The sequence below is a fragment of the Gavia stellata genome, chromosome 11 (assembly GCF_030936135.1).
Source record: "Gavia stellata isolate bGavSte3 chromosome 11, bGavSte3.hap2, whole genome shotgun sequence".
NCBI classification, from domain to species: domain Eukaryota; kingdom Metazoa; phylum Chordata; class Aves; order Gaviiformes; family Gaviidae; genus Gavia; species Gavia stellata.
In genome coordinates this window covers 30,245,483-30,268,152 of record NC_082604.1, presented here as the reverse complement: position 1 = coordinate 30,268,152, position 22,670 = coordinate 30,245,483, and the positions used below count along the sequence as shown (strand labels likewise).

The 22,670-nt window shown below is 41.4% G+C and overlaps 1 protein-coding gene across 1 annotated transcript in view; it reads left to right on the top strand.

Moving 5' to 3' along the window:
- The window catches only part of MED12L (mediator complex subunit 12L), a 155,016-nt gene that overhangs the window by 118,378 nt on the left and 13,968 nt on the right, over positions 1–22,670 (top strand). The window contains exons 25-38 of the mRNA XM_059822799.1: positions 755–868; positions 4,149–4,348; positions 4,885–5,073; positions 6,058–6,132; positions 6,255–6,445; positions 6,772–6,933; positions 9,586–9,697; positions 10,910–10,999; positions 13,315–13,424; positions 13,915–14,050; positions 14,581–14,742; positions 16,160–16,522; positions 17,560–17,716; positions 18,865–19,082. Of these exons, the coding sequence (XP_059678782.1) occupies positions 755–868; positions 4,149–4,348; positions 4,885–5,073; positions 6,058–6,132; positions 6,255–6,445; positions 6,772–6,933; positions 9,586–9,697; positions 10,910–10,999; positions 13,315–13,424; positions 13,915–14,050; positions 14,581–14,742; positions 16,160–16,522; positions 17,560–17,716; positions 18,865–19,082 (2,279 nt within the window). The remainder of the gene's footprint in view (positions 1–754; positions 869–4,148; positions 4,349–4,884; positions 5,074–6,057; positions 6,133–6,254; positions 6,446–6,771; positions 6,934–9,585; positions 9,698–10,909; positions 11,000–13,314; positions 13,425–13,914; positions 14,051–14,580; positions 14,743–16,159; positions 16,523–17,559; positions 17,717–18,864; positions 19,083–22,670) is intronic.

Sequence of the window (22,670 nt, the reverse complement as noted above, 5' to 3'; positions counted from 1 at the left end):
TTTTGACCAGAAATGAATGAGCTTTTGTTGCATATTTGAGCAAAACAAGTAAGAGCGTGAAGAATACCATCTGAGTAACAGAAATATGTTAGATGGTCCCAGGCTTCCCTAGAAATAAAAGTGGATTTGAATGGATAGGAAGAATCATGTCTGAACTCTACAAATCAAACAAAATGTGACCACATTGCAGTCTTTTCTTACATATGGCTCAGTAAACCACCTTAGAAAGGTGGTAGATTCATCCTTCCTTTCTCCCTCCCTCCCTGTCTTTCACTCTGTTTATCTTCTCCTTCAAGTTAGAAAAAGCACTCACTCACTTCTTTTGCAGTCTGCTTCTGAGCTGAGAATTAGGCTTAACTGTGCAACAGGCATTTATATTAATTAATTTTGCCTCAGTTGTTATGAAGACTAGGTGAGGGAAGTAATTTCCTAAATCTGGGAAGTCAAGACCAAAATACACTTCAGTGTCTCATTGTGGTTAAATTCACTGTTTGCATGGACACAGTGAAATGACAGGCTCCTTTCTCTATTTAAATGATCCTAGCTTATTTTGGTATTAATACATCATAACCATGTATCCCCATTGATTTTAATGACTTACCTGTTGGTCTTCAGTTCCAATTTCAGAAAACTCAGTTCTTCATTCAGTTATTGTGCTTCTATAGCTGTTCTAGATGAGAAGGATTTTATAGAAAGGAAATTTTAGTTGGTAAATAACAACCATTTTCTACAAGATTTACTCTTCTTTCCATAGGGAAGTTATTTCCTGGAATTCGTTCTTCTTGCGATCGTCACCTCTTGGCTGCTGCTCACAACAGTATAGAAGTGGGAGCTGTGTTTGCAGTCTTAAAAGCAATTTTGATGCTTGGTAAGATTATGCCGAGTCATGTGTAATGCTTTTCTTTTAGCATTCGGGTAAAAACCAGATCGTGCTAGTTCACTTCCCTGGGAATGCTCCTGGGAAAGAAAAACCCTGATGACAGGAGAAAAATGTGGATGCTGTCCATGCTCCTGTAGCATGTGAGTTGCGTTTCCCCCACAGGTCAGGAGACAGAATTTTTCTCTGGTGAGTCAGCCCCAGCTGAGGATGTTTTAAGCAGATGTGACGTTTTCACATTTTGACCCCTACCCCTGCCACCAAGTCCTAGTACATTTCAAGCTCAAGCGAGTCCCTCTCAAATACAGAGAGGAAATATGGTCTCAGATAATTTTTCCTACCTTTTTCTGTGTTTTACCACAAATCACATGTGTCTGTCATTGTGGAAGTTGTAAAAGAATCACTGCTAAGCAACTCCCCACAAGCGATGTCTGTTATTTTTCCAAACAAATAACTGCCTCAGAGCTATGGTTTGGCTTAAGTCCAGTTAAAGCTCTTGTGATCTATGGTGATGTGTATTTTTGGAGCTAAGTAAATGTCCAGTTAAACAAGCAAGATCTTCCAGATGTGGACATAGCCACAGAGGTATACCTCCAGCAAGAGTGCCATTATTATGTTCTCTGTTGGCCAGTGTCTCAGAACTGTCTCAGAACCCCCATGATCTTGAATGATGTGACTATAGTGGGAAAGGTGTTAGCTATCTGGGATGGACTGATGGATTTGAGAGTGAGTTTGAAATACGTTTATGGCCATTATCTATGTTCTCCTGCTATTCAGAGTGCTGAGATGTGCTCTTTTTCATTAATGGTGTGTAGTGTGAACACCTATTGTTTTGCCTCTGTGCAGGGATGTGGTTTGGATAGGGTCTGGTGCAGGGTGGATGAAGGAAGATCTGGACACAGAGTTTATTTGTGCCTTCATTGCAGCACATCTCCTCCTATACCCAAAATGTTGTATTTGGAGATGTCTCTTGTTGGCACGCTGCATTAGTTATTAAAAACTGTACTTCATTTGCTGAGGAAAAGCATCAGATAAATGATAGCTGTTACAGTTCTATGCTGAGGAAGCTCTGTGAGTAGAAATCTATGTTAAAAAAATTATCTCTACTCACAATGAAAGACGGTGCTGCAGAGTCAACTGCTCTAGAGTGTATTAAATGTTTTTCCAAGCTTTATCGAAGTGTTCTGGGATGGCTTTAACTTGACATGTGGCTTAGTATTGATGTCTTCCTTGCATTATTTGCCTGCCTGGTTCTTCCCTCTTGTCCTTCACGGGTACAGATTTGGACCTGATGTGGTTGCGCTCAGGAGCTCGTAAGATGCTTGAGTGCGGGGAGGGTGTGGATGGGCTGTTGGCTGCTGCCATCTGTTCACGTGTGGTGGGCCCAGACTTCTGTCAGCTTGTTTCCCACGCTCTTTGTGATGAGCTTGTCCCAGGCTTTGGGCTCTGCAGGGCTTGATGTCTCTGCGCCACCAGCCGTTGGGCCAGTGGTACAGGGGTTTATGGATTTGCCTGGATTTGTGGGAACAGAGGTATTATAACACCTTTCACTTCTCCGGGTATGTTCTACTGTTTTGCTATTGGCCTACTTAAAAATCATTTCTGTTCTGTCTCACGAGTGACAGCGCTGTTCATTCAGTCTCCCCCCTCTCTGTAAGGAGTTGATTCCGTGTGCTGCAGCGGGCCGTGCAGGAGCGTGCCTGCCATAGTGGGGAGCTGGGTGAGCCTGGTGGGCCGGCCGTGCAGAGCCGGCCGAGGGGCTGGGGATGAAACCTGCACTGTCGGGTCACAGCCACCACTGCCACCCACTGGGAGGTACTGTCTGGGTCTGGGCTGGTCTGTCACAGCCAGTCAGGGCTCTGCTTCTGATAAGCTGTTAAATACAAGTTCAGCTTTGTTAAAAAAAGAATTGTATGCTGTTTATTTAGGAGTAACTCTAAAGCAGCAAAACCCAAGGTGGGGGCACAGGCATTGGCTGTTTTCTTAGCAGTAACTCTACTAAACCCTCATATTTTTTTTCATCCAGGGTAGTGCAGTACCAGGGAACCCAGAAACAGTGACGGGGAGGACTGAGTGCACAGGAGGACTCAGTGCACCATGGTGTTTCGAGCACTCTGTGTACATGTGTAGTAGTCTGGGGATGTGACCACAGCTGCTGAAAGGCTGTCAGTCTCCTTGGTGCAGTAGTTTGAAACATTTTGCTGGTAGTTGTAGACTGTAGCGAAAAATCCTAGTGTATGTGTAACCAGAGGCCATGGTGTGAATGTGTGTGTCTTTGAATGAGCAGATATTCCATGTGGCTGAAGCAAGCCCTTTAGCCTTGTCATGTCACGTTAGTTGTTGATCTTGATAGTAAACTGAGGGGTTTTCTAAAGGGATGACTATCATATGTGGTGCATCAGTTAAGATCCACAGGAGTTTCTGCTGACTTAAAACATTAAGCTATGTTAGCCCGCTTCTCATGCAGGCTGTCGTCATGCACGCTCCTGGGTGGCCTCACAGGCTCTGGGGTATTATTATGGGCAGCAGTTTGGGCTGTTTTCCCCACTAGTACACGCTGTAGTCGTATCTTTCCTTGTCCAAGGTTTCAGGCCCGTAAACACGTAAAACGTGAACTGCTACAGGTCTGATTTTTTTGCATTGTGTCTGAAGTATTTTTCCTTGCTTCTCCAGTTGCCCCCATTGGTTTCAGGTTAGATGGTGGTTGTAGATCTGTGCTGGTGCCTTGCGGAGAGGAGGGGCTCACCAGTGTTTGCCAGGCTCCCTCAGCGTGCTCTGCCCTTTTCCATTCCCAGGAAGATCAGTCTCTCTTGTCAAGAAGTTCATAGTAAGGTGGGCTAAGGGGCCACTGCTCAAAACTTGTCTCTTGATCTATGGAGTGTTAATAAATGAAAGAGAGAATATTTGGAAAAGGGACATTTGAGAAGAGCAAGTAACCCAACTCTTCCTTACCTGCCAAAGCAATTCCATACACTCAGACTGTTTCCTGTTGAGCATGTAGTGGCTTTATTTGTGTTTGATTTGTATAAACCTTTTCCTACTTCTGAAATAGCCCTTAAAAAGATGCTATGCAAAATGAAGCAAGTGGTATTTTGAACGTGGTGATTTTCAGAGTCAGTTAGTGCTGCCCTTTTGAATGTGACTGCCTCATTCCTGCTTTACTCCTCAGCTGGCCTGTGCCTTCGAAGATGTCCCTGGGCGGGTAAGTGGTGCAGGGGCACGGGGGCTTGGGTAAAAGTTCACCCTGTGCTTCTGTGCTTCTGCTGTACAGGTGATGCTGAAATTGGCAGCAACAGTGTCAACTCCTTGAAGAGTGAAGACTTCCATATGAGAGGTTTATTAGATGAACTCAACGAGGATGAAATCTGGGGTTCCTCTCACACTTTGAAGTCATGTGGAAAAGCTGTTTCCATAGAAACTGCTAGTTTAAGCGAGTATGCTAGATATGTACTAAGAACAATTTGCCAGCAGGTAATCTGTAAAACTACTCTTCTGTCTTCATTTGGAGAAACAATATTATTTTATTTGAGAAGTGTAACATATATTTTGGTGCAAAATGACTGGTGAAGTCAACTCAATATTTGAGTTCTGTCTGGGTTTCATGGTTTGGACACTTTATGCGCTGAGTAATATGTTATTGGGGGAAAAACAGCACTTTAGTTAGTTATTAGCATTTCCCTGCACTCTCAGAATTGATGTGGTTTTCCTACCTGAATCTCGAGCACTTTGACAAGACAGTAGGACCACTCCCTCAGCTGTCTGCTCAAGGTGCTTTTGCAGTAGCATTTGGTTTATTCCAAAGTTGCTTTCGAAGTACAGAAGAAATTAATTTTGGAAAACCTGTTAACAGTCTTATACTATAGAAGACATTTCTAATCTCACATGTTGCATGAACCATAGCTCACTTCAGGTTTTGCATGTGGAAAAAATCACTTTTCAGTTTAGCTTACCAAAAGTTAATACTGCCTTGAAACTATCTTGTGAATCTGTTTTCTGGTTACTTACAGGAATGGGTTGGAGAGCACTGTTTAAAAGAACCTGAGAGGCTGTGCACAGACAAAGATCTTATTTTGGATCCGGTTCTTTCGAACAAGCAAGCACAGAAACTCCTTCAACTTATCTGTTATCCTCATGGTATTAAAGAATGCAGCGAGGGTGACAACCCTCAGAGGCAGCATATCAAGCGCATACTTCAGGTAATGCAGTGGGGAAGGGGTGGAAAAACTACCTGTGGTGCACTGACTCTTAACCTGTCATTCAGCAGCACCACCAAGTGACATTGATTTGCAGTTCCTGGTGCAATCAAGCATTAGATTCTTCTTTAAAGATTGTATGTGCTCAGGATCCCCAGTCTCTGTGGTAAACATTTTATAGTGAGACTTCTGGTGTCTTGTTACTTCTGATTTCACAGTTATGGAGGAAACAAGCATGCAGCATGCTCATCATTGCTGTTCATCATTGTCAGTCATTAGGAAGCCGCTGAAAAGGGAGCTGTTTTTAGGGCTGCTTAGGTGGAGAGGCATACTGTCTTTGTAGGGCTCTGTGACAGTACTGTCGTGAAAGACACTCCTACTTCATGAAAAAGGCTCAAATGCCTTCACAGACAGTCCTAAATTGATAATTTCTTCCAATTGAGCTGCATTAGAGACACTTAATTTCTTAAACTACAAATGGATTTTCTTTGAATAGTCCCGTGAGGAATCAAGTCGGCAATATCTGGACCAGGACAAATAGTGATCAGTGTCCTGCAAAATAATCACTTCAGCTGCTGCGTTTACTTTAATCGTGTCTAGATGGTGTTGTGCTAAATACAGACATGTCCGCTTGGATGGCAATGCCATGGATTAACGTAATTACTAATGAAAGAGCGAATTACGTTTTTCGTATTCACATGTAACGAAACTCAGATTTTGCAGAGAGCAAGATTTTTATTCAGAAAAGTTGCATGGTTAGAAGTATCGAGTAATGATATTAGCTGCAAAGATGTGGAAGTTAACGTATATTCTGTAATAGGTCTGATATTTTGGGATGTCATTAGATTATTAAAAGGAGTAGTGACTGTGATGATCTGCTTATAAGATGAGGCTTTTGCATGTAGTGTATTCAATTACGAGATTTTTTTTTTTCTTCAGACCTGTAAGGAGTTGACACATGTATTTATAATGTTAATTCTTACCTAGAACTTAGATCAGTGGACTCTCCGGCAGTCTTGGTTAGAGCTGCAACTAATGATCAAACAGTGCATGAAGGAGCCTGTGAGTATTTGTTTTCAAACTTCCTTATCTAAATATTTAATGCAAAAAAGTATGTTAAATTTTAACGTAGTCCATGAGCAAACATACCATGAATGTGCTAGTTTACTTATGTTTTACTGTAGGGTTCTGGGTCTGTGGCTGAAATGAACAGCTTGTTGGATAATATTGCAAAGGCGACAATAGAGGTGTTTCAGCAATCCGCTGATCTAAACAATAACTCTTCTAACTCTGGTATAGGCCTCTTCAATCCAAACTCTGTTGGAAATGCTGACACAAGTAATACAAGACAGAATGGTAAAAAGACATTCCTAAGGTATTTTTTGTAGCACCTTTTTAATTATTTTAGCCAACATGATGCTTAATTATGTGTAGATTGCCTAGACTTTTTTGCACTTGAAACAGGAATGTACAGAAATGAGTTACCTGAAGGTTACTTCTATTTACTTTTGTTTAACAATAAATATAGTTGCTATTCTTGAATTTTCTGGAAACCAGAAATTGTGACTGCTCAGTCCACACTAGTTACTCCAGACGCATTGTGTCGACTGCTTTCTTAAAGCAGTTCAGTCTTGTAACAGCTAATACTGGTTGCAAAACTACATGGATATTTTGGCTGAAATAAGTTTGTTCTACTTCTAGTTCCTCTGAGCGGCGGGGAGTGTGGCTGGTGGCTCCCTTGATTGCCAAACTGCCTACCTCAGTTCAAGGTAGGGTCTTGAAAGCTGCAGGAGAGGAGCTGGAGAAAGGTCAGCATTTGGGGTCATCTTCAAAGAAGGAGAGAGATAGACAGAAACAAAAAAGGTATGACTTTGGGAAATCCCTGTATGCAGAGCTGAAAGGTGTTTTTGAAGGAGGAGTATACTGAGGACTGGATTTTGGCTTCGCAAAACTTCAGTGGTTCACTTTTGTGGAGCAAAAAGTTATCAACCCCAAACAGGGCTCAGGTTTCATTTAATTTAAAGAAATATCATTGGTTTCAGAGGAAGAAATGTGAAAGCTTTGTACCACATTTTCCAGTGGCTATTCTGCAGCTTGGTGATGGGAAATGTTAAGAGATTTAAAAGAACAGTCAGAGGGCATATTGTCTCTTCCCTTCTGTGGCAGTAAGGCACTTTTCTTGCTGTTAAGACCCCGTAATTGTCACGTCACTTAATTCCTGTTGAGAATTAAGCTTAAGCTCATCTCCGTCTTTCCAACTGCATGAGAATTTTAATGACTTAGTGGTTATTGATTTTTCTTCAGTATAATTTTCTTCCGCAGTGCCCACAGTTTTCTTTGTACTTTCTTAGAGTTACGATAGAAATTACATTGAATGCTATACACAGCAAGGTCTCTTAGCTTCAAATATCAACGATCTTTCTTTCTGTGAAGCTCTTCCAAAGTACAGTTGTTAAAAAAAACCCAAATCAATTCTTAAAAGGCTTGTGGCATTTGATTGTTGTCTATGGTCCCACCATAAGTTTCTTGTTCTTACCTGTTACTAGTGTGCATTGTCTTTTTGATCACCTTCAATGTTATTCATGCAGTGTACTTTTCCTGAGCGTGGGACCAATAATTGGGCTTTGCCACTTCGTAGTACTCTTGTAAACCTATGTTGCATGTATTAATTTTGACTTATGGTTGTCATTAAATTCTGTGGAGCCTTTTAAATCTACTGCTATTTTCCAGCCTCTTCCAGCTGGCTTATTTTCCGTTTGAGATTAGAAGATTTAAATTTTTTCTCTCTATCGTAGCTGCAGTATGCCCATTACTCTGTGTTATGCTGGACCCTCCTAGTTCATCTGGGCTGTTTAATAAGCTGCTTATGTGATATATCGCCCTATAGAAGTTCTGTTTGCCATGTCCAGTGTTTGAGTTAAGTACGGCTTTATGAATACATCTCTTCCTTGTCCTTCTAACTCATTTGTAATACCTGCTTGATCTGTTGTTAGATAAAAAAGACATCTTGCTTTCTGGATCTCTTTGTTAGGTGTTTCTGAGCTTTTCAGCACTTTTCCATTATTCACTGGCTGTCTTGCTACTTGCATCAGGAGAAGGGAATATGGAACCTCTCTCTGTCTTCTGTTTCTTTTCCTATGGGAGAGCTCTAGTGTAGAAAATGTAAACCAAGCCTCTTTCAAAGCTGAAATAAAATGCCTGTAGAAGCTGTCAAGCCCTTCCTCCATGGTGGTTCCTATGCGTGGAAGTAAAAGCATTTACAAAGTTGTTTTAGTTGTAACAATAAATTACTTCCTTGTGTGCTTTTTGAAGCTTTTCAATCTCTTCTTGATCGAAAACAAACTTTATTACTCTGAGTGACAAAACCAATGATACTATGGGAGAGTGTGAAATTCTATATGACATATATGAGATCTCTTTTTCTTTTTTCGAACTCTGCTTTGTGTAGCAGGGATAGCAATTGGAATATTAACTGTCTTGTGAACTGTAAATTTTTCTTATGGAAATTAATGAGAAAATGAAGAGGCGTTCCTAACATGTTGTTCCTAAAATCTGAAGAATCACTGTTTAACATGACTCTTGAGGATGCAGACTTTGTATTTCGCTCCTTATATGGGACCTTGGGATTTTGCTATTCCTTTATACTAATTGTCACCTAAATTGTTGAAGTCAAGTTAAATGTCAAATGAAAATAACAGTTAAAATGAATACTTGTAATAAATACACATGTGTATGTGTGGATATGTATTTATATTGTGTTTATGGATGCATCTAATTTTCAAGGAGCTTGTATACCTAAAACTGTAAAAATCATTGCATGAGCTGTTACTCAGATCCCTTTGCTGACATTTTTAACTTCTCTTCTACTTCACATGTTCCACTTCCAAATTCACCTTTGTGTATCTCTTTCAGTTTTTCTTAATTTTATGTTTATAATGGATACACATTAATCTAAAAAAAATATAAATATCTGAAAGCCCTTGCATTGGTATGGCATGTCTCCTACAACCAGCTAAAGCTGCATCTCCGTTTAATTACACTAAGCCTATGTTAGAATTTTAGTGGAATTTAGGCAGCTGTCATTCTAATCAGTGTTTGTAGGGGAAACTTACTTGGGATTGGCTTCAGACCACTAACATGGATTAGAAACTTCAGCTGCCTAATCTCCACTAAAATTATATCCCTGTTTAATCAAAGTAGTCTTAAAATAACATGTTCTGAGTCGGGCCTTCAAGTGTCCATGCGATTCATGATCATTCAGTGCCCTGAGCTAGGTGGATTCTCAGTAATGACATGCATAATATGTGCATTTATACTGGCTGTTGCCTTGCCTTCTTTTGTGCATGTTCTTTTAATTCGTCTGGCAAGGCTTTAATTTACTAAAACAGAAACAGCCTTAGAGGCAGGCAATGCCACTTCCAGGAAAAAAAAAGTAGACAAAACAAGGAAGGGAGTGAGGATGGGAAGTGTCAACATAACTTTACTAATTGATTTCTGTGTTTGCCTCTCTCAAAGCATGTCTCTTTTGAGTCAGCAACCTTTCCTTTCATTGGTACTTACTTGCCTTAAGGGACAGGATGAGCAACGGGAAGGGCTTCTAACATCACTGCAGAATCAAGTTACTCAGGTAAAACAAGCACATAACCATGAGCACCCTTTGTTAGATGTTTCTGTGTCATCAGTTTTATGTGTATACGATGGTGTAAAGCCATGAAAATTACAGTGCAATGGTATGCCAAAAGGAACAGTCCAAGGAAGGAAGAATGAGGAAGGGTTTGTTCCTTTTTGAGGGTGAATACATCCTTTTTTCTAAAATTGTTGCAGAGAAATGTAATGAACTTGAGTCTGATTTCAGTTCTTTCCAGGAAAAACAATAAAAGATGTTTGTCCTGAGAGGAACAATCTTCTCAGTCTCTAGCTTGATCATAAAAAGTTTTTGTAAGTTTGAAGCTTTCTTCTTTAGGAAGACCCTTCATCTTCTCCAGTTGGTATAGATTAAGAGTTTTTCGTATTTTGGAAAACAATATTGCTAATCCCAAACTGGCCCATTGCCTACAGCTCTTCCTTTGGATCACTTGTGCTTACTCACAACCTGTGCCAATTCTGCTCTAGACTTCCTGCTCCTATCTGGTTCATGTTCTAGCCTACAATAGCTCCTTAAGACTGTCTTTAAAATGTATATATACAGTGCCCAGTGTCATAGGTGCATGTTTCCATTTTTTTCTGTCTCTAGTTTCTATGAATTACTGTGACAGTGAAAGTTGATACCTGTAGGGCCATTATTTTCTCATATTTCCCCTCAGCTCAGGTCCAGGCTATGATGTGGGTTCACATCCTAGTTAAATTCATTCCTTTGATGTTTTTTATCCCTGATGTTAGTGCCACTTGGGCTTTTCTTTTGCTGTCTGGGTTCTCCCCTGAAATGCAGCTGGTCCAGGTTCCCTAAGGCTCTGGTCATTTCTCATCCAGAGATCCCACCAGATCCTGTTGGGAAGCTGCATCCAGTGCAAGAGATCTATTTACTTACCTGTGGTGAACAGTTAGATAGGGTGTTTGAAACAGTATTTTTAATAAATACATAACAAAGATGCTTATTTTCTTTTTGCTAGAATAGGATGATCTAGTCACACAATTGATAGCAGATTATCAGCTTCTACAAATTAATTTTTTTCCCCCACTAGTTTGCTTAATCTGCTCTAAGCCTTAAACAGGCATGAGGATGAAAAGGTTAATAATCTTTTATGATTCCTTATAGATAATGGCCACAAATACTTAAACTTCAAAGGGAGAACATTCCTTTACAGGAAGAAAATAACCTTGATCAAATGCTTTTTCTTAGATCCTTAGTAACTGGAGGGAAGAACGGTACCAGGATGATGTTAAAGCTAGGCAAATGATGCATGAAGCCCTACAACTTCGTCTTAACTTGGTAAGCAGACCTTATGTGGTTATCCTGATGTTATAAAAAGATGTAGCAGCTACTCTGGAGTAAGTGATAAGGAGCAAGAAGCACTGCGTCAGGGCACCGTGAGGGCTGGGGCTCCCTGAGAGCTGGCAGCTCCCAGCCCCAAGCATCAAGCACCTCCGCTGGGATGGGGACGGGCTGAGGCCACGCCAGGACGTCACCCCACAGGGGGGCTCAGGATCAGGCCCAGCAAGGGGAGCCAGGGTCAGACACAGCCCTGGCATGGCCAGGCTGGGCCATGGGGACAGGCTGAGGCTCCTGACTTGGGGCTCCTGGGCCAGGGACAGAGATGGGGGTAGGGACAGCAAGGGCTGTTAGTGCCCCCTCTGCCCTGACAGAAGGAGGGGTCTGCTCTGTTGGTGTTTGTCTCTGCTCTTCCTCTCTCTCTTGTTTCAGCGGACGCCTCCTGGCCATAATGTTTAGACATCATTCATATAAAATGAATGGGAAGGACAGCCTGTACCTTATTCATGTCTCATTTTTGTGCTGCTTTCTTCCTTTCAGTGTCCCTGGGACTTCAGAAATGTGTCATCTTTTTGTGAACATTCCAGGCCGTTGTCCACTGATGGTTTACCCCATGTAACAAGCGAGGATTTTATCGAATTAGGCAGTCAATATAGTTGAGACATTCAGAGCTCTCGGGGAATGTAACATTTGGCTATTTAACTTGCATGTGCAATTTCAGTTGCTGCTACTTGGATACATGTATTAATCAACTTAGAAAGTTTCCATTAAGTTCTCCAATGTCCCACATCTCTTGAAACCTCTGTACGAGCCATCAGGGCAACCGCAGCTTGTTTAGCACAGTGCAGTAGGTGTGTGGAGACTACATGCAAGGCCAAATGAGGGAGCACCAAGGTAGGAGTAACACTACGGCGTTGTTCTCTTTCCATCTCTTAGGAAGCTGCTCAGATGTGGCTGTGCAACCAGAGGGGTAACCACAGCCCTGCACTGCCACTGGTTCAGACCCAGGGGACTTGGGCCAGCTGTGACTGGCTTTGGGGTTTCTGTGGCTGCACTTAAAGCAGCTATCACCTACTACTGAGTAGCATGGAGACGTGCACTTTGTCATGGGTTGGGAGAACTCTTGATATGAGTAATATTTGGTTTATTATTAAAGCAGCAAGGTTTTATCCTTTTGTAAACCATAAACCACTTATGTAGTTCAAGGAATAATCTTCTCAGCTACAAACTCAGCAAGGTTTAGAAGTTAAAAGCAGGTACTGGGAATTGAAACAGTCCCTGTATTTATTGAGCAAGACACAACCCTGAAATAAGCTTTAAGCATGGGGAGGAATTATGTGTAGTGAAACAACTACAAGCACAAACAGTGAAGGGATTTAGAGTGATTATAAACATGACAAAATAAGCAGATTTATTTTTGGAAAATTGTGAAGTGGGAAACATCAGGAAAGATGATTTGATGCAGATATTGGGTGCAGGGATAATGTGCAAAACAGCGAAGTTGACAGTAGCATCATGGTAGAGTGTGAAGACCCTGGGCTGCCGTGCACCGGTAAGGAGCAGCGTCGTTTTGACGTAAGCTCTCTTAGGCATCCTGTTGTGCGATAGGGAGGTGTTTTCTCTTTTACAGGGTTGTCACTGTCTGAAGCCTTGAGCTGTGCTTTCATTAGCTAGAAGCGTTGTTGAAATTTGGGGTTTGGACTCTATTCTGACCAGTTTGGTAATCAGGCTTGCAACCTGAGCAGGTATCTTGTGTTATTGCAGTCAGTCCTTTGAAGGATGTGTTTTAGTGAAATGGCTCCTTCTCAAAGCCAGGGCATGTTTTACAGTATCATACTGTACTGGTAGAAATAGTGAAAACTTGTTCATAGGGTAAAATATATAATTTAGCAATTTTCATTTTCAATCAATGCTCTGTTGTTCTTCAGATTTTTTTTCCTCTTTGCGCTGGACATGATTGTCTAATTTTTAGGTGTGGGAGCAAAGTGCTAACTATAAAGTTTTAATTCAACACCTTTTCAGTTCTGAGAACAAACCAGTTTGTTGCATCAAACATGAAAGTGAAGATATGAAACTGAAAAAGCACTATAATAATATTTTGCCTTTCTGTAGTTCCTTCTTAGGAGAAGCTTTTTTCTGGGAGCATGGGGTGGGGAGGAAAAGTTATTTAAAGTCAGCACTTCAAGATGGCATTCAGCAGACAAGGACACGTGGGACTGGATAGCAGTTTCATTCATAAGTAATACATATGATACGGGAAGCGTTCATCTGTGAGATATATGCAGAGCCTTGCTATCTGCTGTATTATTTTGCAGGTAGGTGGCATGTTCGATACTGTGCAGAGGAGTACCCAGTGGACCACAGACTGGGCACTTCTGCTCCTCCAGATAATCACTTCAGGAACTGTTGATATGCAGACCAACAAGTATGTCTGCGCTATTTAAACAAGCTAATTCATGTCCTTGGTGCTTTTAAGTTTAGATTGCATGTATGTTACCGTTATATTTTTCTTACTATTATCCTATTACTGCTTGAGTGCAACTTAGGTGCTCAGTGCTGGTCTTGGTTGGGGAGCATCTCTATTTTGGAAAGCACTGGAGCCACTATTTACCCTCTTCCTTAACAAGCATGTACCTGAGCGCTTTCCTAGCCTGTAATTCCTAATGACTCTCTGTTAGCAGTTCGTGCTGTCTGAGCTGGGGTTTATAATAAGATTTGTGTGAACGTCTTGACAGTCCACCTGCATGTATACACTGGGGCTTATGCATGCAAGCTGAGATGTGTGTGTATGCAGAAAGCCCTGAAAACCCCGGCTTGTCAAAAGACCTGCATCTGTGGCCTTTGCCATGAGTATCTGTCCCTGGATCTCTTGGCAATCGGCAGTTCCTCAGGGTAATTCTTGTCTTTACTCTCAGCGAATTGTTCACAACCGTGCTCGATATGCTGGGCGTCCTCATCAACGGGACGCTTGCCTCGGACTTGTCAAACGCTTCCCAAGGAGGGCCTGAGGAAAACAAGAGGGCTTACATGAATTTAGTGAAAAAATTAAAAGTAAGTGTTATGTCTTGTCATTTTCAGCATTTCTTTTGAATTGCATTCTGTGCTCGTCTTTTAATCCTGTCATTTCTAGGGTCTGGGAAGGCCTCTCGGAAAGAGAGGAGAGACTGACACAGCACTAGTGATAACAAGGAGAAAAAGAAGAAAATAACAATACAGGAATGTGGGGGTGGGAGGACAGGCTTCTAATATTTTCTTAGTATCACATTACAGTTATGGACCCTGCAAGACACTTAGTTACTTTTATTCATGTTTGAGACACTAAATTTCTATTTAATTTGTATTACATATTTTCTACATTCTGTTCAAACAAGAGATGAAAAGATAACTTAAATTCTTAAAAAAAAACCCAAACAAGGAAACAAGCAAAAAAACCTTGCAAAGCCACTTGTTTAAATTTAGTAAAAGTACAAGGAAATGATTCATCCAGAGACTGGACATTTTCTAATAGTGAAAGCAGTGCAATGTTTCTCTTCCTTCCCCCTCCCCTTTCTGTTTGGCTGATTGATGTATTTATTCTCTAGAAAGAGCTGGGAGACAAGCGGTCAGAAAGCATTGACAGGGTTCGCCAGCTGCTCCCTTTGCCAAAGCAGACGTGTGATATTATTACTTGTGAGCCAATGGGATCCTTGATCGACACCAAGGGGAACAAAATTGCAGGATTTGACTCCATTGATAAGAAACAGGCAAGAGTAAATGTTTGTTTTCATCTCAGTTTTTCCATGATTTTTGAAGTGTAGGAAATTCAAGCAAACAGGTACAGTTTGTACAGTACATGCATTTATATACAGTATCATAAAAGCATTGTACTTCTGCTATAATACAGCTTTCTGATGCATTCTCAGTCATTACTAAAGCTTCAGCCACAGCAATGCTGTCTCTTCTAAAGAGGTGGGCTTTCTATGAGCAGTGATGCCGAAGGTGAGCAATGCTGGGCTTGTGGAATAATACCTTTAAAAACAGGTGTAAATGACAGACCATTTTTATTTCTGTTCGAAATATTCTTGCACAGTTTTTGTTTGCATGAGCCATGTGAAAATTCTCAGGCAGAGTGTGAAACCTGGAGTGGGTTTAGAGACACACAGGGAGCTGTGAAACCCTAGCTGAACAGGTTCGAGCAGCCTCGTGTGACTTGGACCAACGTCACCACCCCTGCAGCAGCACTGACAGTGATTCCACCCTCCTCTCCCTGATGATTCACTGATACTTGCAGATAGTCTCAGAGCTTTAGATATATATGCATCTTCAATGGGAACAGTTTTATGCCACTCGTACAAATTCAAGAGTTTGGTTAACCTTTCACTTTCTGATTTATTTAAAATTCAGTCATCACGTTTGCTGCGTGCCCTTCCTTGTTAAATCCACAGAGTACATGGCCAATTTGTAACTGCTAATGTCATGAATGTTTACATAAGCTTGCTCAATTTTGCAATATAGGGTCTTGACTGATATCAGCCAACTCCACAAAAGTTGCCAAAAAGGAAATTACATTTGACTTGGAGTTGAACAGCAGAAGCTCTTACAAAAGTATTTGCTTTTCAAGCAGAATCCTACATTTGAGAGCTCATTTGACCTGGGAATGTTTTGACCTGTTACTTGCTGGGAGGAAGATGGAGGGTATGATCCTGCTTACAAAAGAGAGAGGAAAAAAGCAGGGGGGAGAAGTGTATTAGTTGTTTTGGATTTTTTGGGAATACAAAGGGATACATCATTTTTTAAAGTTAATTTATTTAAAAGAGAAGGATAGAGCTTAGGATAGAGCTTTTTATTCTGCAGACTGGGTAGGAATTTTTTTGTGATACAGTGCTTAGGCTTTCTCCCCTTGCTTGAATATGTAAACTTTTAGCAAGCGTATTCTCAGATTAGCAATTTTTGACTTCTCCTCCAAATACGATAGATGGATCTTGAGATTTTTAGCATAGCTATAAGCATGCTAATTTTGCTTTTATCTATAGAGGTTAAAATCCCACCAGTATGCATTTTGTGGAGGGGGAAAAATCCTTACTGCATTTTTCTGGCTCAAATAATGGTGTACAAAAGCAAGTTGCCAGCTCTAGTGTTCAACTTCCTTAAAATACCAACTTCATTTTTATTCTGAAACAGGGTCTTCAGGTTTCAACAAAACAGAAGGTGTCCCCTTGGGATTTGTTTGAAGGTCACAAAAATCCTGCTCCTCTCTCCTGGGCATGGTTTGGTACAGTTCGTGTCGACAGGAAAGTGATAAAGTATGAGGAGCAGCAGCATCTCCTCCTGTACCACACACACACCAAACCTAAGCCACGGAGTTACTACCTCGAGCCCTTGCCCCTTCCTCCAGAGGAGGAGGAGGAAGAGCCCACCACGCCTGTCTCTCAGGAACCAGACAGAAAGTCAGGAGAGCTCTCAGATCAGGGAAAACTTGCCACGGATGACGAGAAGAAGACAAAGGGCAGGAAGCGAAAGTCAAAGTCAAGCTCAAGGGCTGATGTAAGTAGTTGGTGCCCCATACAAAACTTGAAATACCTCGCCAAAGCATCTGATGTCGCATGGTGCTGTCTTAGCTACCTTCAGAAATTGTTCTGCATGTGGAGGAGTGGGTCCTAATAAAGGGAGTGAGTGGAGATGGTCAGAAGGAGGGTGGATTTCTGTCAAATAGAGCTCAGTGTAAAGGAATGTACTGTGCTTAGGACCTTACGTGCTATGTAAAATATGCTAGACTGGATCTTACTAAATATTATTTGGGTTCCGTATATGCTTCTCGTGTTTGGTGTAAAGTACAGCTGTTATTGTTTGTATCAATTTCTAAAATTCCTCCTGTTCAAAATTATGTTGAGAGAAAACACGCTGGTTCAAACCCAGGTCTTGTTCAAAAGGAAACCAATTTGAAAGAAGCTCTTTCACATAGATATAAACTGTTTTCCTGTGCAGTTTGTTCTGATCTCTGAGACACTTTCTCTTTTGGTTTTAATGGTTTTTGAGGTGTGAGTTCCTAAGCAGGAGAAGGACATAGATCGTGGGTTTGAAAAACATGCCTGGCACCACCCAAATAATAACGTACGTTCCCAGTAGCAGCATTCTGTGCGATTACATCCTCTTCACACTACAGCCAGTGTAGTTGAACATGTTGTAGACATGATAGTATTCTGTCAGCATCCAACTGGTTTGTCAATATGTTGCGCTTTAAGTAGCTGTAATTTAAAGATAATTTTCTGGCCTTTTTGATGTTTCAGTTAAGTTCCTCCTGTTATTTAGATACTGATACAGTAAGCTGCCCTTGTGCTATACCTAATTATAGCCTGCAGAAAATACTTGCTAATAAGCAAGTAAAAATGGATGGTGTGTCTATGAAGTTGTTAGTGTTAATTACCTGTGGGCAGCCTGAGACTTAATCTGTTTTTTACATCATTGCAAACGACAATGGCAACTGTCTCTGTCCTTTAATAATTTAGTAGGAAAATTGGCATTATTTATGAGTTAGTAAGGTATGAATGTCAGTAACATTCACTTTTACTGTATATTTTAAGGAATATCCACAGAACAACTTATACAGAGTGCCTCCCACTTATTCTCCACTTTCCTCTCAAATGATGCACCATCCTCCGTCTGCCTTGTGGGGTTACAACATCATGGGACAGCTGCAGCAGCCTGGGTTCTTTGTGCAGAACCAGCCCCTCCCACCAGGTATGTGTAAGCTTTGAATTCCCAGACATGGCGCTTTATTATTTGAGGTATGATAAAAATTGACTTCTTATAGCCACGTTTTGTTTCTAACTTTCTCTGAAGCAGGCTGTGGCTGACAATGCCATTTATTTTATTCTTTAGTTAGCTGGTTTTTTTGAAGGGCTTTCTATTATTGGTTGTAGGTCTGTCTCTATTAAGCTATAAAACTTTTTTGGTAGATAAGCAAAAATGACCAACTGTGGTGATAGTATAAGAAAGCTGGTAGAAGTTCAATGAGGAGTGAAATCAGAGAGGGATGATTAAAAGGAACAAATGACCTTTGGGTTATTTCTTCTTTGATTCATACCAAGAACCATGGTGGCTAATTTAACATCTGCTGGATGGAATAAATAAATCCATGGGCTCACTTTTTTCAGGATTTGTGATGTGTACTTAATTGTTGGTAGGCTTGTTCTGTTTCTTCCAGTTAATGTGTACACAGTTTAACATAGGTATTTCACTTGCTCTAGGGGGCAGCAGTTCATGATGTTTTGAGAAATACTGTTGTGTCCTTCTCAGATATTATGCAGGAGCAGTTTAGAAGTTTGGTTCCCGTTATAAATCTTAAATATTTTTTCTGAAGCTCCAAATACAGCTAGATCTGTATTTAAGTGCGTAAAAGTCTTCAGAGAATACCAGACAGTGGCTGCAAAGTTAAGGAAATGCTGATTTTAAAAAAATATGTATAAGATTACCTTCATAAGTCTAACATATAGATAGGTACATGATTTTTATCAAATAGCATAGAGTGCATCTCATGATAAAATTGTCTTGACGTCATAAGCCATTCATATCATGCTTTTGATCTGACATGCAACTTTGGTTTTTCAGTAGTAGTCAAATGTTTTATGTGATGTAGAACATGTAACAGCCCATAGTCTTTTAAATTTTTGTTCTCATTTATAAGTGGTAGTCTTCAAAGTTACGTTGCCCATTTAATTTTTCAGGCCAGTAATCTGGTTTAATCCAGTTCACTGCCTTTACAGAGATAAGTTTATCATCGTTATTGTAGAGCTAACCTAATAGGAGCTGATGAATTAGCAGTGATCTGTACCAACAACGCTTTTACGGAAGGCAGAGAACGCATTTGTGTTTTGGGTGGTTTTTAGGTGGTTCCAGGCTGGATCCGACAGGCTCTTTTGTTCCAACTAATACGAAGCAAGCCCTGTCGAACATGCTGCAGCGGCGCTCTGGCACCATGATGCAGACCCCCTCTATCCATGCAATCGCGCCTCAGCAGCAGTTGCTCCAGATGAAACTCCTGCAGCAAGAGCAGCAGCAGCAGCGGCTCCTCAGGCAGCAAGCACAGTCACGGTCTCTCCAACAGGTTTGTCCGAACCCCCAAATCTGAAGAGCAACACAGTGGTTTTGCCTTCCGCTGAGGCTGCTTGCCCTGCGTAGGCTTACGGAGTGGAGAGCCAGCTGATATTTACAATTGCAGTAATTCCCCAAATATTGCTTAACCAGGGCCATCTGCTTTTAAACTTCATTTGCCTTTGGTCTCTTAGCCCCTTCTATTTTTCCTGTGTTTCATAAAATCAGGTTTTGTTTCTGCTACTTGATGATATTCTTGGTCCCTGTTGTGTCACAGAGGCTTTCATAGTGGAACTGCATGGTGCTGTGTGCCACCAAACTACAAGTAAGCAACAGAGGCACAGCAATGCTCTTCAAAATTAAAAATCCAGGAAGTCCAGCAGGAGCCATTTTCATACACGTGCGCACACAGGCACCCATGTTCTCTAGAAATAGCTGGTACTTCTTCTCCTGACATTTTTGCAGAGTACAGCTGAGCTGCTGTGTGCCAAACTGCACATGGCTATTGTGCAACAACACCCTTCGGAGCCTGAGCTAGTTTCAGAATATGGCTACAGACAGGCTGCTTTTGCGCTGATGGCATAAGAATAGAAAATTGGGTTTTGGATCCCAGATAACCAGCAATATGCGTAGAGTAGTTGGTGGTAAAATCAATGACTTCTCACCTTTTATTTTAAAGTCCTTCCGTACCCATTCTTACCCTCATTGCAGTATCGATTACATTGCCTGTATGCTGTCTTGCCTTCAAACTCTGTGATGTGCCCTCTTTGCTCAAAACAGTCAAAATTTTCAGCAAGTATCCTCATAACTTCTCCCACACTGTCTCTATTGCATTATAGCTCCCTCATTAGCCTTCTCATACCTCTTTCAGTCTCTCTGCTATGATGCATGCAAAGCCCTCTGTAATGTTTAAATTGCTGATGGGCTACAATAATTTTATATGGGGCTGTTCATAATTGTTAAACTAGGGTTTCCCTGTATGTGTGCTGTCTTCTACCTTAAAAAAAAAAAAAAAAAAAAGCAACAAAGCAGCCCCCGAGAGCTCTGGTTGTGTGTTTTATAATATCAGTGGTACAGTGAATATTTGATCCTTCATTGGTGTCCTATACGCACTATGAGGTACTAAGGATTAGGTACCCTAAACGTTAGGGTACTGGGCTCTGCAGTTAACGCTGTAGTATTTCTTACATGGGGCGATATCTCACTATTTTAGTGTTAGTTCCAACTGGCTTTCATTTACTATGATAGAATACAGGCTTAAATAAGAGCCTTGAGTAAACAAATGATGCTCACGACTTACGGCTAGGTGGATCAAAGAGTAATAATTGAAGATCTAAAAAACCACATTATTCTCACATTTAAGAAATGCTGTTGTTTAACATGGTCACATTTAAAGGACAAAAGAGTTTGCATTTCCCTTTTGGTTTCAAACAAGGACAGTATCTGAGGTGTTAAGAGCAACAGCTAACTTCTGCTACACAGTGCTGCATAGAGAGGTTGTCAGTAAGGAGAATAAACGTACCGTGAAGGCATGAATCCATGCCTAAATAAGATGAATAAGGTGTCTGCGATGAACTTTTTCATAAAATTTGGATCAAACTTTTACAATGTAAAAGTTGCCCTCAGATTCCACAGGGTAGATTGAGATGCATATTTCAGCTAACGTATGACATGTGCTGCATGTTCATCAGCCAGCAGTTCCGTATCAGCCATGTTTTTATTTCAGCAATAAGTCAGTATAAGTTAAGCTGATGTAAACCAAGTCAAACCAGAGCCATCCAAACCCAGGCTTTGTTTCCCAGTTACTTCCCCACAGTGGCATGCACAGCCAGGTCCTTTGTGGTGTGCTGGGGAGTACCACAGATGGACACATTGTTTTCTCTCTGGTTCTAGTATTTTGCCTTACTGGACGTTTGGGAAGATTCATTCAGCCTGATACTTGAAAACTTTGGCTGTAATGAAATGAATGAACAATTCACCAGGCTGTCCTGTTTGCTCTCTTTGTTGTCTAAGCGTGTGCTGGCAATGCTGACACCAGAGAAACCCCTCCGAGGTCCCAGTGGCACTGGGGCTTTGTGTGTTCCCTGGCACTGTGGGCTGCCCCAGCGGGACACCTGCCTGCTGCATGCATGGTGCTCCAGTTCCGAAATGCGTCCCTGGGGAACGTGTGGTAGTTCTTCCTGCAGTCCTGGATTTAGAGTAGGAAATGCTATGGCAGTGTACAAGCCTGAAAATTCAGGAACGAGATGATTTGTAAGCATTGCTACTATGTGCTGTATGTTGTTAGGTAGAGCTTAAACAAGGAAGGTTTCTTCTTTGGTTTTTATGCTTCTGCAGCTGCAGAATGAAATTGCCTACTCAGCTTGAAATCACTGACACTGGTGTGGACAGTTCTGTAAAATCAGTCCAGAAGGACTCTGCTCTTTAGTGCTGTGCCATACATGCTGTGCTGTTGAAAACGAATAGCTATGGTGCAAGGTCTTTAAGAACTATGACTTGTTAAAAAGTTTTGAGCATTATGTATAGAATTAATAGGTTCCTGTGGATGGTAAGGAGTCCTTTCCACGTTGAGAGTTTCTGCTCATAAATTTCGTAAAAGTACTGAGGTTCATTAGCGTAAAAACTACCTAAAAGGACCTTGTTAGTGTTCCTGAACACCAGCATTCTTTGAGTACATACAGGTGAGCTCTGTAATGATGCTGTACTGCTCCACTACCAATCCGAGCCTAATTGTGTATATTCTTTGTACTGTTTGCTATTTTCTCGCCTGTCCTTTTCCTTTAGGATGTCTGTAGCACTGCTGTATCCCTTCAGGATGGCTTTGACAACATAATGGTAACCACTCTGAGACCGTGAACTTCTCTTTATTTTTTCTTTTGCACAAACATGCATTTCTTTCAACAGACAGGCTGCACACTTTGCTTTTGATGAGAATGGTATGCTTTGGCACTTCTCTCACCTAGGTAGCGCAGTGGCTGCATGTGGGAAGGCTGTGAATACACTTGCACACATAGAATATTTTTTTTCTTACAAATATTTCCAATAACTGCATCATTGATCAATTTTTTCCTCTTCTGTTGTGCTTCTTGCTGTGAAAGATTAGAGTAGCTGCAATATATGTCTGATGTCACGTCCATCTAAGCATGGCTGGTGTGTTCCCATTCTGCCCTCGTCTCCCTGCTGGCGGCGGGGTCTGCTCCTCTCTGCTGCTGTCCACTGTGGACATGATGTAAGGTGGGGCAGCAGTGCCTGCTGTATCAGATGAGCAGTAAGGGATGGACCACGTCTTTTTTGGCCAGCGTGTGCCACCAGCGCTTCCCAGGCAGCGCTTGGAGCTGTTCCTGGCGTGGGCCTGTTCCCCCTGCGGTGGGACGCAGTTGTGCCGCTCAGCTCAGGCAGTGAGGGTCAGCTCCCCTGGCGCCGCGTGAGCTGTAGTTTCCAAAATACTTCTTGTTCCACCTGAGCATGACAGTGTACTCCTGATGGTCTGTTCTGGAGCTATGGCAGGATGGGCGGTTATTAGAATAACTATATTTTGTTACTTCCAAAACAAGTAACAGCTAGCATTTACCTGTTAATTATTAGGTTTCATAAAATTCCG